This window comes from Desmodus rotundus, chromosome 8, assembly GCF_022682495.2.
Source record: "Desmodus rotundus isolate HL8 chromosome 8, HLdesRot8A.1, whole genome shotgun sequence".
Classification (NCBI taxonomy): domain Eukaryota; kingdom Metazoa; phylum Chordata; class Mammalia; order Chiroptera; family Phyllostomidae; genus Desmodus; species Desmodus rotundus.
Window position 1 is genome coordinate 100,128,138 of NC_071394.1, and position 16,567 is coordinate 100,144,704.

At 47.8% G+C, this 16,567-nt stretch overlaps 1 protein-coding gene across 1 annotated transcript in view; it reads right to left on the reverse strand.

The window, feature by feature from the left end:
* The window catches only part of CLSTN2 (calsyntenin 2), a 582,773-nt gene that overhangs the window by 88,398 nt on the left and 477,808 nt on the right, over window positions 1-16,567 (reverse strand). Inside the window, exons 6-7 of the mRNA XM_053929711.2 lie at window positions 12,442-12,627; window positions 2,100-2,348 (exon numbers count right to left, since the gene is read on the reverse strand). Coding sequence (XP_053785686.1) covers window positions 2,100-2,348; window positions 12,442-12,627 — 435 coding nt within the window. The remainder of the gene's footprint in view (window positions 1-2,099; window positions 2,349-12,441; window positions 12,628-16,567) is intronic.

Below are 16,567 nucleotides of genomic sequence, written 5' to 3' on the forward strand. Positions count from 1 at the left end.
GTTTTCAGCCAAGGCTACCAGAAAGGATCCCCCAGAAACTCAGATTTATTGAGCTGGGCAGGGGGCTGGCATTTATATATTTTAAAACGTGCTCCAGGTTATTCTGGTGTGTGGCAGGGTTGGAAGCCACTGATCCAATAGCGTGGGCCTGGAATGCATGGCTGGAGGACCTAGGTCCAAGCCTATTTTCCTTGGCACTCAGCTGTTATCCTGGGCTAGTCACTCAACCTTTCATATTCTAATTCCCTTCTCTTTAAGCAGGAATATGAATATCTGTCTGACCTGCCTCTCATGGCTATTGGACCCATTTCAGCAAGGACTGTATGTGTGAGGCCACTAACCCAGCTCATGCTGCTTTGCATTTCTCTGTACCTTCCTAAGCTTTTGTCTCATGGACTGGCTCTTGGATCACAGTGGGAGCACCCCATCAGGCACTGGGAGGATCAGGCTTCAGGGCAATTCCTGGGACTGTGGGCTGAACTCTGAGTCTGGTCCCAAACCTCAGGGCCATCTCATGCAGGTCTGTGAGGTCCTTTCTGCCAGAAGGTCCTAGGAAAAATGGACCCTGGACCTGGCTCCAACATAAGACATACCACATGACTAGGGGAAGCTCAGTGACTCTCTGTCTCAGCTTCTGTATCCAGAAAATGCACATACAGGTATTGTAAAGATGGAATGAAAGGAAATGTGGGGCTCCAGTAGCAGCAAAATGGAAAACCCAGAAGCCATAATGATAACATCAAGTAAACTAATGGAACACTGGCTTTATTGTATCTGGTGCTGCTAAGTGAGTGATTTCACACATTATTTCATGTTTATTTTCCCCATTTCACACTTGGGGAAACTGAGGCAAGGAGAGATGAGCAACTCCTCAAAGGTCACACCTTCGGCAGTAGAAAAGCTGAGACAGGAACTTGGGCTGCCCATCAGCAGAGGCTGAGCCATCAGCCGACCTTCTGTACTGTCTTCTCTTGCCGAGGTTATTTATTTTGGGTAATTTAACAAAAGTAGCATTGGAAATGGGAATTTGTGAAATCACAGTTTAAGATGGAGCCGTAAATTTTGCATGTGATATCAGAGTGCTTCTGTGCACACGTGCGTGCTAGAACGTGGGGGTGGGCACAAGGGCACAGACTGGAACGGGCCGGCTCTACGCTTACGCTCCAGCTCTGGGACTTCCTGGCTGTGTAACTTGGACAAGTTTACTTAACCTGTCAGGGATGTCCCTTGTCCTTAAAATGGGAAACACCATAATGCTTTTACAAGATTGTTTGTGGAGACGCGAGACACTGGTTAGAAGAGTAAGAGCTAACACAGATTGCCCTTCCTATGTGCCAGGTGCTGTTCTAAAGCACTAAGCATACATTAAGTCATCTAATCCTCACAAGAACCCTACAAGGTAGATAACACTGTAATGCCCACTTTATAGACAGGGGAAGTGAGGCACAGGTGGGTTAAACAACCTGTCCAGGGCACATAGCCAATAAATGGTGGCAAGATTTTAACCACCAAGATATGAACTGCTTTGCAAGGCGGCCTCACAGGTTAGCTATCATCATTATTTATGGCACTGGTATTCAAACTACTAATTTAAACTAGCAGGGCCCTTTCATTAAAAATAAACTTTTGTTCATATGGAAAATGACATGCAGGTTATGATTATTACAATAGTTGTATTAACTCTGTGTTTCGTATACTCACAACTATAAACCTACCGTTGCCCCACCCCTGTATATGATATAATAAAGGTGGAGCTGCTTTGCTTGAAGTAAGGATGTGCCCCCACACCTCTCTCATGTAATAGCAGCCCCAAGGTACTTCCGGGAGGCTGGGGTTCTAAAGAACCCAGTTTAAAACCTCCAACCCCAGAGGCAGCTTTTGCAGTCTTTGTGTCTGTATATCTATCTGATTTTGTCCTTTTTCTGGTCCTGCTCTACCCCAAGCCCAGGAATCAGCAGTCAGAAATCCATAGACCAGAATCTTTTCCTAGGACCTCTCTCACACTCCTGCCTTTCTCCCACATCTGCGGTGGCTGTGTCTCTGCCTAACCTGCTGGGACATCACAGGCAGCCCCCGGAAGGGCTGGGCTCGAGACTCACCAGTTTTATCTGAGTTGCAGAGGATGGTTTCCTTCTCTGCTCTCACGCCAGGGCCGGGACCGTGTTTCATCCACATGGTGATGGTGAACTGGTCCGTCAGGTTCTTGGGCACAATCCCATCAGGGATTTTGGCACCCTGCCTGCCATCAAACTTGAAGATCATCTCACTGCTGTCCACCAGCAGTCCTGCGGTCCAGTTCGTGGCAGCACTGGGGGACGGCAGGAGGTCGATGATGCCAGAGGAGGCTCCTGCAGGGGACAGGGAACAGAAAGAACAAAGAGTCACCCCTCATGGGGTCAGTGGCCTCACCTTCTGTATTCTGCTGCTAGGTCAGGACTAACTACATTTGACCCTTGAACAATACTGATTTAAACTGCATGTGTCCACTTATATGTGATTTTTTTCCCCAATAAATACTGTAAATGTATTTTCTCTTTCCTTTGATTTTCTAAATAACATTTTCTTTTCACTAGCCTACTTTATTGTAAGAATATAGTATTAATACATATATCATACAAAATACGTGTTAATCAACTCTTTATGTTATCAGTAAGGCTTGCTGTCAACAGTAGGCTGTCAGTAGTTAGGTTTTGAGGGAGTCAAAAGTTATACATGTATTTTTGAGTATGCTGGGGTCAGCACCTCAACCCCCACATGGTTCAAGGGTCAGCTGTACTCACTGTACTTATTCAGAGGTCTGTGCCCAGCCTTGAGCTAGTTGATGTAGGAAAAGAAGGGCCAAATGCCATCCCTGCTCCTGAAAACTTATGGTCTCCTTGGGGAGACATCAGTAGCCTACTCAGAAAAGTGCTGCATGTGGCAGGACAGAGTGCAGTTAACTACCACACAGGGAAAAGGTACTGGGGGAATTTAGGAAAATGGGAATCCCCTGGGGGCGTTCATAAGGAGGCACTGTTTCTGGGGAAGGCCAGGGTTTGACTGGGATCAACGGATTCATTTGAGCACTCATCCATCCATTCACTTGTCAGCTACTTGCTGAGCACCCACAAGATGCCAAGACCCCTGGCAGGTGCTGGTGACATAAAAGAGAATCAGCACAGCCCTGACTGGGAGGAGCTCAGGACCAACAAGTCGACAGAAAACTGTGATCAGGGCTATGATGGGGGAACATTCTAGGTCCCAATCTCATGAGGAGTGTAAGCCACATTGTACTCACCACACTTTTTTAAATAACCATTTGTGCAGGCCAAATGGTACAGCAGTTCAGTTCTGGAGTCAGCCAAACTTGAATCTGATGCCAGCCAGCATGACTTGTACCCTTGTTACTGCGCACACAAAGTCACTTATCCTTGTGACGTTCCCCCTCCTTTTACACTATCTCCCTTCCCGGGTGTTGTGAGGACTGATAAGAAATTGCGTTAGAGCTTTGAGCAGCCTGCTCACCACAAGGTGCATGCTCACTTCAGATTAGCTATCACTTCATCATCATCATCATTATTATTTCTGCTACCACTGTGGTCCCAGACTAATGCATGGGGACTTCACCTGAAGCAGTGGGAGTATCATGGGCAGATTTATGTCTTAGGAGAATCACACCTACAACTCTGTGGAGGGCAGAGCTGAGTGGGAGGGGCTGGACTGAATAAAAGACTGGATTCCCTGACTGGGATAATCCTTGGGCTTCCGCTGACTTCCCACTGAAGCTCAAATGCTGCTGCATCCTTTCTCCATGTCCTTACATTCCACACAGGAGCAAGACTCAGCAAGGAGGAGGTCTCAGGAGCTTCCTGATACTGTCAGGAAATAAGAGCTAGGGCATGTAAGGTGTGCCTGGTGCTGGGGGCCACAGGTATGGGGGCTCTCGCCTGGCCCAGCACTGACCAGTCTGTTGTAAGTGCTGATGGGTTTAATGGACAGTGGTTGGGTGTATTGCCTGCCATTTGTCAGGGATCACTGAACGTCTGAATTCTGCATAACAAAGCCTCATCTCACCCAGGGATGGGTTCCAAGGTCATCCACCACAAACACCTCCTATAGTTAAAATGACCCTTGAAAATCCCTCAGGAAAGGGCCATATTGGAAACCAATATACTTCTTTGAAAATGTTCAATCCAGCCACTTTTGCCTCCAGCCTTGGAACAGATCATTGGGTCTAAGGTTGAGCACTCATTGGCTTGTAGCTGCAAGTTTTGTTATGGGAAAAATATGCTCTGTTTAGCACTGCGAGAGGCTCACCTTGGACAGGCTTCTAGGAACTGCAGACTCTGCGGGGGTGGAAGAGTTCAGTCTCCCAATTCATGGTCACCTTGTAGCTTATTTGTATCAAGGACAAATGTGGGCCGTGTTGACTACTTTATTTACATGTGTATTTCCGAGAGTTTTTGGTTGGTAGCATGCCTGGCATCCAGTAGACACTCCATTAATGTGTATAACTGCCTTTCCTCCCACCTAGTGCCTCCATGAGATGCTTCTGGCCACCTACCTAATGCTCATGTGAGCCTGCCCATCCAGCCTTCTGGCGCATGCCCCACACCTCTAGTCAACGTTTACTTGTTCTCATCCCATCCCCCTAGGGCCTCCTTTGGTATGTATTTTACTTATCTGGGAAGTTAATTCACACTAATGTTTTAATGACTAACAAAGCCTTAAGGGTTATCACCCTCCACAGCTATTTGAATGAGTGAAATCCACCAACATGGTAGCAGGTAAAGACTTGGGGGTAGTTTAGGAGTGGGAGATATGTGGTATTCAGAACAAGTTCATTTTCTTAGAACTCCCAGGATAATGCAACACGGCAACAGTTTCTTTGATCTGTAATTAAGTTGGCTCTGACACCAAGATTTGTGCAGCACGGAGACAGCCTGGTGACTGGGGCACACACAGAGTGTGTCTCGGTTCCTGAAACTTCAGGTGGCCAGAGAGACACAGGCTGAGCACTGAGGGCTCCTGACTTCTAGCTCAAGCCAATGCAGCCAGCATCACCCAGCAGGGTCCAGGGCAGAGGTGTGTGAGCAGGCCTCCACACAGCAGAACCAGGGTGGAAAGCTCCAGGGCTCAAAACTCCACCATTTGAGGGCCTTTTTTGGTTAAGGACCATGTGGCTGTTAAGCAAATGTCCCTGTAGAATCCACACTGTAATTAGCACCTTAGACTGGTGGAGGGGATACTTCTAATTTCCCCCAAAACAGGTATATAGAGAGGGGGAGAGGTATAATGTAAGTACAAGTGTGGGGTTATGGGGAGAAGACAGAAAGAGACTGGGAGGCAAAATTGGTTGCATTTGCCAAAGGCCAGGCCTCGTCATAGTTATTCTGTACATATATCCAATACATATAGAAGTTTATTTTTCATAGTTACAGGGCATTATTATTATTTTCCTAGGAACCTTTTTGGGGCACTGAGTCCAGACCTAAATTAAGTACTTCAAAGCTTTTTCTTAGTTACTCAACTATGTGGTGAATACTATTATGATTCCACTTTGCAGATGAGAAGCCTGAAGCTCAGCAAGCCCAGGATCACAAGCAGCTAGTGAGGGGCCCATCATCAGGGCTTTCCAGTTCTTTCCTCTCCCCGAGACCTCCCCACTGCATCACCTCAGTAAACCTGGAGGGGACTCTCATAACCTCTTGCACATTTTACAAACATAGAAACTGAGGCCCAGGGAGGGGAAATGACGAAGATCACACAGCCACACAGCTAGCTAGAGGCGGGCACAGCTCTCACACACCTAGCTGATGTTCCTTCTACCACACAGTACAGTGTCCTGCCAAGCACAGCCCAGTCCCTTGGGACCCAGCTCCCTATATGGGTGGCTGTCTACAGAAAGGTGCATTGAAGACAGCATGTGACCTAGCAAGGCTGATGGGGGACTCAAGAGTTGGAAAATTTTAGCTTAAGGTAAAAAGTTATAAGTCTAGCAAGTAATGTATATGTTAAAGCTTTTGTTTCAGAAACTACAGATAAGGCCTGTCCTGGCTCCTGGGAAAATAGCTGACCTCCTGGGCCACTGCTAAAGATTACCACCTGGGAACAACTGGAGGCATCTGGGCCTGTGCACCAGGGAGAGACAGAGGGCCACCAGCCCCTGAGAACAGCTAACTGCCCAGGACAGGAATGTTGCAGCTTCTTTCACTTGATCATCCCTGAATCTCAAAGCCCTCACCGCACCTTGTTTATTCCCTGTTATAAAAAGTCTGGCCTGGAAAGAGAAGGGAAGACCGTCTGTTAGCTGGATATGAACCCGCCGTCTTCTCAGATCGCTGGCCATCTGAATAAAGCCCTCATAAAGATTCAGTTGCTGTCATTGCTTACTGGGTTTGGTAGTGACAGGCAGCCCGAACACCGGTGTCTTTTCCGGTTTCAAGGCCACGGATGCAGAGCTCCCTTGTCTTCCCTGGTGAGGGGAGCAGCAGGCCACCCTGCTTAATCCACAGATGCTGCCTCCTGGGAAGCCTCAAGCTGCATTTAACCAGATGGTGCAGATTTCCACAAACTCAACAGCTTGTACTTCATTTCTTGATGCACTTAAACAAATAGAGAGATTTGCCTTCTCCCAAAGTTCTCTCTCTCCTCTTCCCAAGGGATCCCGTGGAGATCAGTGGGTAAACAGATACATCAATGGCAAAGATGGTGTGGCATCATCTGCACATTAGGGTGTATTTAAGATGCTCCTTGGGACTCCTCCACAAAGGTCCCTGGGACCCACTGGCCTGCTGAGAGGGCACACCAGGCTGGGGCACAGCAGCTGCAGCTTGAACGTGGTGGTCGGGGGAGGGCTGGGGATCAGAGGGCTCAAGGTGGGGAAGCCTTTGTGAACCAGCAAGTAGATAAAGACAGGGGCGAACGAGGCAGATTTCAGGGTACGCTGTGGTGTGAGAACCCATATCAGCCTGGGGGAAGTTGTCACTGTCTGGCCTTCTTAATTGAGGGGTTTCCATTCTGCTCTGGGTGGTCTTGGTGAGGGCAGAGTGCCCTTAGCACTTCAAGGTGGAACTGTGGCAATGGTGAGTGACATGCCTCCTCATGGTCCACCACAGTATGGGAAGGGGTGGGGATGAAAGCAAGAGGGTCTCAGGGGAGAGGAGCCATCGTAACTGAGGACGGAGGCCTCATTCTGCAGAGTATTCTCACGATCGGCAACATCTGCGTATTAGTTCAATGAATGTTTGTGTAATGTCTCAGCCGTGCCAGGTACTACAGTGAGAATGCAGCGCTAAACTGGAGAGAAATGGGCCCTCCCTGTCGGGACCCAGCGCAAAGCCTTTGGGTGGAGCAGTCCAGTGGCAGAGAGTCTCAGGGGAAACAGGGAGGCTCTCTTGACAAATGCCCCAGTAGGACTGCTCGGTGGTAGAGTGCATTCTGTTCCCCACATGCCTCTCTGACACACTGATATCACTTGGCCATGTGACTTGCTGTGACCAATGAAATGTGAGTGCAAGTGAGGTGTATCATATCCGGGCAGAACCTTTGAAAGCCAGGACAGGGCTCACCATGGGTCTTTTCCAGGTGCCACAAGAGCAGCAATGTTCTAGTAAAGGCTGTTCCTTTAGCCTGATCCCAGGCTGAAGCCCACATGGAACAATCACAGTCAACCCAAGAAGAAGAAGTGGTACAAATGATAAATAAACCTTCATTGTTTTCAGCCGATGAGATTTTGGGATCATCTGTTACTACAGCATAACTTGCTATCCCGACTGATAGTCCACATAAGTAACTGATACGGGTAGATTAATTCCCATTTCACCATCTGCACACGTTCACATGGACACGGAGGGCGCTCTGATGTCGTTTCAGGAGCTCAAACCCTACTGACCCTATGATAAGACTATCTATCATTCCACCTCTGGAATCCTAGGTAAGACCTTGGATCTCTAGGTGAAGCAAGATGGGCTTTGGATGAGGGGTGGGCAGCCAGGTTCCTTTTGGAACACCCGGAGAGGTGCTCGCTGCTCACTGTCATCATCCATGAGTCAGTGTGTGCAGCTTTTTACTGGTGTATGATTAATGCTTTAATCTGACTCCCAACAGGCATGCATCAATTTTCCTTAAAGTGAGAGGCCCACTTCAGTTTTCTGGGAATAGTCACTGGCTGTGACTAAGGCACAAATATGGTCCCCTGGAAGCTCTAGCTCTTCAGGGGTATCTTGGAGAAGCATCTTGTAGTTGGGCTGTTCTGAGGGTATGAAAAGCTCTGTCAGTGATTCTTGGTGAGGACAGCTCTGTTATGCTGTGAGGTGTGGTAGAAAACCAGCCACTTAACTTTTTCAACATGTCTGTCTAAACTGTTAAGGGGTCTTCTTATGTTCCATATAAACCACAAGAGTTACAGCACTTGGACGCTCAACAAATATTAGTTAAATTAATAAATACGTAAATGAATGAATGAATCCTCTGTGAAAACTTCCTGGCAAAAAGTGCATAACTCTGAGAACAACTTAACGTCTAGTGATCTGAACTACTCTGACAGATCAACCACTTGATTTAATAGCACGCTCTCTTTCTGTGGCCTTTCCTTCAACAAGACCTGTCCTTGCAGTTCATGACTCCACATACAAAACGGCTGGCCGGGTGACGTGTGTGGGAGCTGCTGGCCAGCTGCCAGGAGTCCTGCGATCCTGAGGAAGGACAGCCCCTGGCCCTGGGCTATGAAGGTGCGTGCGTCACAAACTACTTTTCTATTTACTGTAATATGTGGTGACTTAAGGTCATCGAAGCAGACCTTTTCTTGGGCTGTTGTTAATGTCAAATTTAATTTGGTCAAGAGGTCTTGCCAAGGGTTTCACCATGCATTTCATACTCAAGGCAGTGCTGCGACACTTCACCTCCAGGAAGCCAGGAACTGAGACGTACCTTCATCTTAAATCTCTGAATTAAGAGGAAATGATAAGCAGTTTGCCCAATTTCTCCTAGAAGCCTGGCTTTATGTAAAGCAAGGGCAGTAGAGGGGCCTTCTGAGGCTACATCCAGCCCATGAGCTGAAGGGGGCATGGGTTAAGGGCCCTGAATGTTTTTGTTTCAAGGCAGAGTAGGAGTGTCTCAGTGTACAAACCTGAGGCAGCACTTCGCTGGAACCAAAGAGGCTACTTCAAGTGCTGCAGCTCCTGTCAGGTACTTCCTGACAGTAGGCTTTGCGTCTGTTATTGTCCGACTCCCCCATCACTGCTCCTCACGGAGCTGATGCTGCAGGAGAAGGCAGCAGGTGGGCAATGACCATACTTCACAATGCCCCTATGGGGAGACACCCCTGCTTGGGCCACTGCACAATTACAGCATCACAGAAGAAAGGGCAGAATTCAAAGTTACCCAGAAGGTACCTCAGAACTGTCACCCCAGGGAATATAGAGGGCAGGACAATATTGACTAAAGGAAAAGGATTAGAATGAGGAAGAGGGAAGGGAGCATCCTAGTAGGAAGAAAACATGAGCAAAGGCTTAGGGATGAGAGTAAGCCAGGCACGGGGATAAGAGAGGTGAGCTGGCCAAGAAGAACATCAGGAGGAAATGGGCTATGATAATGGATGGGCAGGATGTAGGCAGGTCTTCTGGAGAGTCAAGGGTTAGGCTAGAGCTGGGCACACATACCTGGATGTTCCACAGGTGACAGTCATCATTGCCCCTAACTCTGCTCTTGCCCTGGATTCCTAGTTCTCATTGGAGACACCCTTGTCCAGCTACATGCTCATCCTGGAGTCATCTTAGATTCCTTCTTTCTCACTCCTGACAACTACCACATCACTAAATCTTACCAATTTTGCCTCTGTGCTCTGTCTTAAATTCATACCAACTGCCACTGGCTTGGTTCAGAACTAATTATGTCTTTCTTAGACTACGGTAATAACATCCTAATTGGTCTCCCTGTTTCCATCCAAAGTCAATAAAGATTTGTAGAATACAAAATGCGTGAACGTTGAGGCTTAAAATGTCATGGTAGTTCCCTGGTTAGGAAACTCCACAAGAAACTTGTCTAGCGACCACTGAAACACATATAGAAGCTTGTCCTCAGAGCCTGAGGTTCCCACAGGAGTCAGGAATCACAACCCAGACTCTGGTTTAGGAGAGATCAAGCTTGCATTTCCTTCGCAGCTTGCAGGCATCCTGGGGCCTGATGAGCTGCCTCCTTCCGAAGGAGACTAGCACCAGATGTGCATCTGATTCTTACTCTTTTTCGTCTGCTGCTTTTACCCAGAGCTCTGCCTCAGTGCAATTCAAGATTCAGACTCATAATATGCAGGCAGGGGTGGCCCTGCCCATCAGGGTTACTTGGACAGAGTTCCCATCAGTGCAGATGGTGGCACTACCAGGAAGGTTCACCAGAAAGACACGCATATGTCTCTTAACCAAGGGTCTCCCCGAGCACCAGATAATCCTGCAGGCACCTCGCGAGAAACTGCTTTCCTGACTGAATTAACCTGCCCTCCTGCAAGGGGAGCTGGCAGCGCAGAGGAATGAGCTGTGTTAACACCAGATGCAATTTTGTTCTAAAGTTTCTTACCTCAGAAAATCCTTCTCACTCTCCATATCTCCTCATCTCTCCTGGCAACATTCGAAATCAAATCACAAGTGCATGCCCTTGGGCCCATCTGATCTTTAACAAGCTGATTCCATCATCTCCTTATAACCTGGAGGAGTTTAGGAAATGACTATAACCCACGGTAGCTCTTAGCGGAGTGGGGTCCAGTAGACTCATAATTTAGGTGCACAGGAAGCAAAATGGGATATTCATTCAAAGTAAGCTGTCTGAGATGGCTCTCTGTACGCAGAGTTGGGGAGAGGACTGGAGGCAGTTTTCTGAATATTGTGGGCCCCTTATATCCATTTTTGCAGGAGCTGTTTGGGATATTGATGGTGTGGTGATTTCCCGCTCAGCTACATCCTCCTGGAGAAGCCTTCGTTCCCACAGGCCTTCCTTGCCGGCCTGGTGACATGATAAATGGAACACGGTGATACCCAAGCGGGGTTTATTTTACATTCAGTTCTAAAAGTTTTTCTTGGTTCTTTAGGCAACCAGTGGTGTGGATGAAGGTGTGTGTGTCGGGGAGGGACAACATTGAAGAGGGAAAGTGCTCCCAAGACAGTAGTGGAGGGATGCCCAGGAGGAGATGGTGGGCTAGATAGTGTGTTCAGGAGCCCCCATCCCTTTGTAGAAATGTATTACCCCAAATACAGGCCCTGTATGAAACTAAGTTCCCCACAGATCTGCTGCCGAGTCACATGTGAGTTCTTGAGTATTTTTGAAGAGAACAAAGAAGAAATAAAATATATTTGGGTGGTGATGAAGGAGGCCCATCAACACATCAACAATCTTTTTTTACAAAGCCCATGGGACAATTACCACCATACTGGACATCATTTTATTCTACAGGCTGACTTGAGAGATTCACATTCTAGCTCCAAAGGCCTGGCCTCCCATCACAGATACTGAGCTAAAGAGACTTTCCTTCTGACAGGTCTCCCTTCAAATTCTGGCTACCACTTTCTATCTGTGTGACCTTGAACAAGTCATGCTTCCTCTCTGGGCCTCAAATTTTACCTCTTTAAAGTTGGATGAATAAAGTCCCTTCTGACAGTGAAGATGAGAAAATTAAATAAAGAAATGCACGTGAAGAGTCTGGCAGGCTGCACAAGTAGGTGCTCAGTAAAGCTAAGCTTCCTTGTGTAGCACCCCTCCCTCAGCCCAGCTGCCTAGTTGCTGGCCTGCTCTTTCCTCGAGGCACCATCTCTCAGCCCACAGACAGCAGGCCCCCTCCCTCCACACTTGGACACCTTCACTTTGCCCATCTCCCCCACTCGCAAGCCCTTCTTCTCTGATATGGGCAGCCAGGCCGCGCTTTACTGGCACGTGGCCTGAACGGTCTCACAGGGCCCCCAGCTTGGTGTGAGGCTTTGTGATTTTATTATTAAAATGCTTCATGATTTTTTGAAGAAGTGTCTTAACATTTTCATTTGCACGGGGCCCTGAAAATTATGCAGCCAGTCCTGTCGGGAAGAGACCCACCTCTCCCCAAGGGACCTACAGAGCCCTTCATGTTGGCCCCTAGTCAGATGCCTCTCTATAAACCAACACAGCAGAAGGAAGCCCACCGTGTTTCTTCAGGCCCTCTGCTAGGTGTTCTTAAACACATTGTGTCATTAATCACTCTTTTACTGATGAAAAATGGAGGCTTTGCCACTTTACTTGCCCTCAGCCATGCAATTGGTAAATGGTGGGGTCTGATCAGGTGTGCCTGCTGCCAAAGCTGTGTCTTCGCACCCTTTCACCTCACTAAATAAACTTAGTATTCATCCAGGAGTTACATGTACCAATGCGGTGGGAAGGGCTCCTTCTCCCATAATATAATAAGATATGCTTTGTATTAAAAAGTCCCCACAGGGAAAAACCTACCACATAATTTCTGAAGGGATTTCTCGGAGTAGGTCTCCCGGTCACACCCCTTCCCGATGTAATTGGTCTGCAGCTCTGTGGTGATCTGGATGGAGGACACGGCCCCGTCGCATGTCTCCAGGTGGATGCTGGGGAACAAGGGCACGCTCCCCGAGCCAGGCTGGTATTCAATCCTCTTGGCCCAGTCTGAATAAACAAGGAAAAGATTAAAGTGAGTCAGGCACAGCTGGTTCTGCTATGACACTTGTTTTGAATATGTGAATTTGTTCCAACACACCTGATATATTAGGGAATAATTTGAAGATAACAGGAATTTCACATCTGCTTATGCAAAACTGCCTCCCCGAGAAATACTAGGTGAGTGCAGGGAACCGCACCCAGCTGAAGCCAGCCACTTAGCAAGACACAAAATGGGCACGTGTGCGCACCTCAAACACCTTCCAGCTACTGGGTCCGCCCCGTGTTAGGGGCTGCACCCACCTGCCCCTGTGGCTACAACTCCGCGCCCCACTCAGACCACTGGCCTTTCACCCATCACAGTAACACACAAGTTGCAACCCTTCCCATACCCACCCCCGTGAGCAAAGGCCGGCCCTCTTCAAGGTAAAGTGCCCTATTTATTGCAGTGCTTATATGTTTCTTAGCCATTTAACCCATGTAAAACTGTGCTAATGTTTTTTTTTCTTTCCCTCTTTTTTATGTGTCACTGATGTTTTCGAGTGTTGTACCCTTTGCCCCATTTCCCCCATTTTGTCTAATGTGGTGATTTTTAGGAATGCGTATGTCTTATAAAGCAAAAAACGCACTGACGGTTCAAGGACTACATGAGGTCATGAGGTAGGGTGCAAGGATTCTTTCCCAAACGCTCAGGACTGTGACCCACTTAAGGAGGGTCCTCATTGTTTTTTAGTGGAAACAAGAGGCCTCCATCTTTCTTAGTGGAGACAAGAAAGCACTGGAGAGAAATAAAATCACAATTAAAATGGCACCACGTGAACACTGAGAGGGAGTGTGTACATTAACAGATTGAAACAGCAATAGCAGCAGTTGGAAGTCGGAGCCAGGTCCAGGCAACGTTCGCAGCGACCAGTAACAGTGCCTGCTGACACAGTGAGCACCCCACACCCCACAAGAATGCATGGCTGAGAGGTCTGTGCCACCCAAGGCCAGCTTGTGGGTAGTAAAATGAGGGAATGTGAATCATGAAGAAACATGGGTTATGGAAACTCTTAGTTTATGAATCTCAAATGTTTGCCACATAGAATGTTGCTGGATGTTGTCCTTTGTTGAAGTAGAAATGAAAATTTTGGAACTGCTTGCCCTCACCCATGAGAAACTCAGATAGTTCTGTATTTGTAGGTCAGTCTGCAGCCACCGGGGGGCTCCTCACAGGTTCCCAGTGGGCCACTGGCCACCAGCTTGGGCTGTGCCAGTAGAGTGGAGAGGGCCTGGTTTAGGGGCTAGCCAGATGGATTTGTTCACTGAGCAAACATTTGTTGGGGGTTTCTATGTACCAGGCTCTGCTTGGAGCATCACGGATAGAACAGTAAAGGAGTTAAGAAAGGTCCTTGCCTTGTGGAGCTGGGGGAGAGAGGCAGATGATGAGTAAGTGTGTGCTGTCCAATCAGAGAGGGTAAGTGCTACGGAATGAAAAGCGGTCACAGAGAGGGCCTCTTTAGAGCAAGAGAGTTCCTGTCTGAGCCGAGGCCTGAATGTCAAGCATGAATGTGTGGGAAGCTTCAGAAAAGCTTGTTTGAAGCAGATGCAGCTATAATATGGGCTTGACTCTGTCAGGTCAGAAAGATCTGGGGCAGGTTAGTGAAGGTCTCCAAGCCTCAGGCACCTCATCAGTAAAATAGGAGCTGTTGCACTGACCTTAGACAGAGTCGGGGTGGGAACCAAGTGTGACAATGTGAGCCTGGCATGCAGTGGGGCCCTGATCAGTGTTGTTCTGGGAGAGGAAAGGAGATGCGTGGTCCACGGGGGCAGTATCCCTCTACACTGCAACCCTGCCACATGTTTGATAACCATGTAACCTGGGTTTATCTCTGAAGCCCCACATTAACCAGCTCCTCTTTAAGGGGTTTCCTCAGGGCACACCATGAGCAGAGATTGCACACCAGGGTTGCAAGGTTCATCTCCAGGGAAATTGCCACGGGAGCATACTTGGATGAGAAAGATTATATGTAAAAGAGAATACACCCAATTACATGTTTTTCCTCAAAGCTCCCAGGAGCCATGTCTGGACTGACCTATCATCTCCCTATGGAGCTGCTCTAGCCCATGCTCCAGAGACCCCAAGTTCAATCTTAAGGACAAACCACTGGAGGAGGATGGGAGGGATTTTTGGAGGATGTATCTGAAAGTCATAACACTGTAAGGAGCAGTCCACAAACATACACCCAGCCTTGTAGTGCGTCCTGCTTGTAGTGTGCGTCCTTGAAATGCTTCAGGCCACTGTGCATTTGACCATGCTCTTTCTTCTGCGTGGAGCTCCCTTTCTATCCCTTTCTGTTTTGTCATCTCTGTGCGACCTTTCAAGATTTTTGAGGTCTGGGTAGAAACCCTCCTTTGTGCTCTCACAGCATCCTAAACATTAGACTGTGGCATTGGACTCCAAGCTTCATGGCTACTCTGAATCCCCATTATGCTGCACAATGCCCACACAGAGTAGATGCTCGCTAGATAGTGCCAGAAGTGTTAATGAGTCCTACTGGATGTCATATTGAAATTAGCCATTCGTGCGCCTGCCTGCCTTCCCCAGTAACTAGAAACTCTAAAGGCAGGTTTTGTGATGTTTATTTTTGATCCTTCCACACCTGGCTCAGTGCACAGGAAGTATTAGCCAGGTGAATCTGGGGATCCCCAGACACCTGACCTTGACTGCTGCCCTGGCAGCCCTTCTTGAGCCACAGACAGAACCTATGGCCTGTACACAGCCCCTTCCCTCAGGCCTACAGCACCGTCCATCCCACCAGCAGCCCAGGACACACTTGGTTCTCTTTGTTCTCAGCAGGGCAATTGGTTCAGAATTGATGATGGAAGAATTTGCTTCCTAATAACAAGAAATGACATCAAGGAGGAGGTCTCTTCTCCTTCCCTCCCTCACTTCTCTCTCCTTGGATCCTCCCTTTCTGTTGAGATGCAGATAAAACAATGGAGACAGTGGGTTTGTGCATGAGGCCTTGGTGTGAGCCCCACGGCACCAGCGCCTTACTATACGGTTGCAACTTTGCCTGTTCCTCATAAACCCTCAAAAGCAAGCCTCATGAGGTCACCAAAGCAAGTGGCAGAAGTGATGTTCCTAAAAACTCTTTTTGTGGCTGATTTCTCCCCAGGGAGGGCCTTGCTTCTCTAGCCATACGGTGACAAGAGGAATAAAACTCTGCTAAGGCAGAGATTTCCTGAGGCTCTCCTACTTCTTCCAGTGGGTCAGAGATATCCCACAACAACTCCTCTGGAAACTTCTTCTGTTGGAGAAGCCCAGGACACCCTTGGTATCTATTCCCGTTATTCTGTGGGCATTGCAGGCATTTCTTTCTCATCTAGATATTTCGGTGGTTGTCTTTGATAAAAACTCTACCTCAAATCCTTTTAAAAGAGGTGTGAATAAAAAAGCAAATAAATAATGAAGGAAAATCAGTGGAAGCAACCTTAGCAGAGTTTTATTCTTCTTGTCACCGTATGGCTAGAGAAGCAAAGCTCTCCCTGGGAAGAAATCAGCCACAAAAAGAGTTTTTAGGAACATCACTTCTGCCACTTGCTTTGGTGACCTCATGAGGCTTGCTTTTGAGGGTTTATGTGGAGCAGGCAAAATTGCAACCATATAGTCAAAGAAATCGATGAAGCTTTCTGAGAGTAGTATCCTTAAGAGAGTGGGAAACTCATACAAACATCTTTCATTTGCTGAGAAGGAGTTGGGATGGGGATTAAGAAAGCAAAAGCAAGTCATCAAGTTCAGCCTTTGCCACGTGAAATGTCAACTCATTCTTATTTCCTGGAGGGTAGGATAGCGTGATAGTTAAAAGTATGCCCTCTACATTCTTCATGTCTGGGTTCAAATCCCAGTCCTCCCATTTCCTGTGTCACTTTGGGCAAATCACTTACTCTGCTTGGGCCTCCGTTT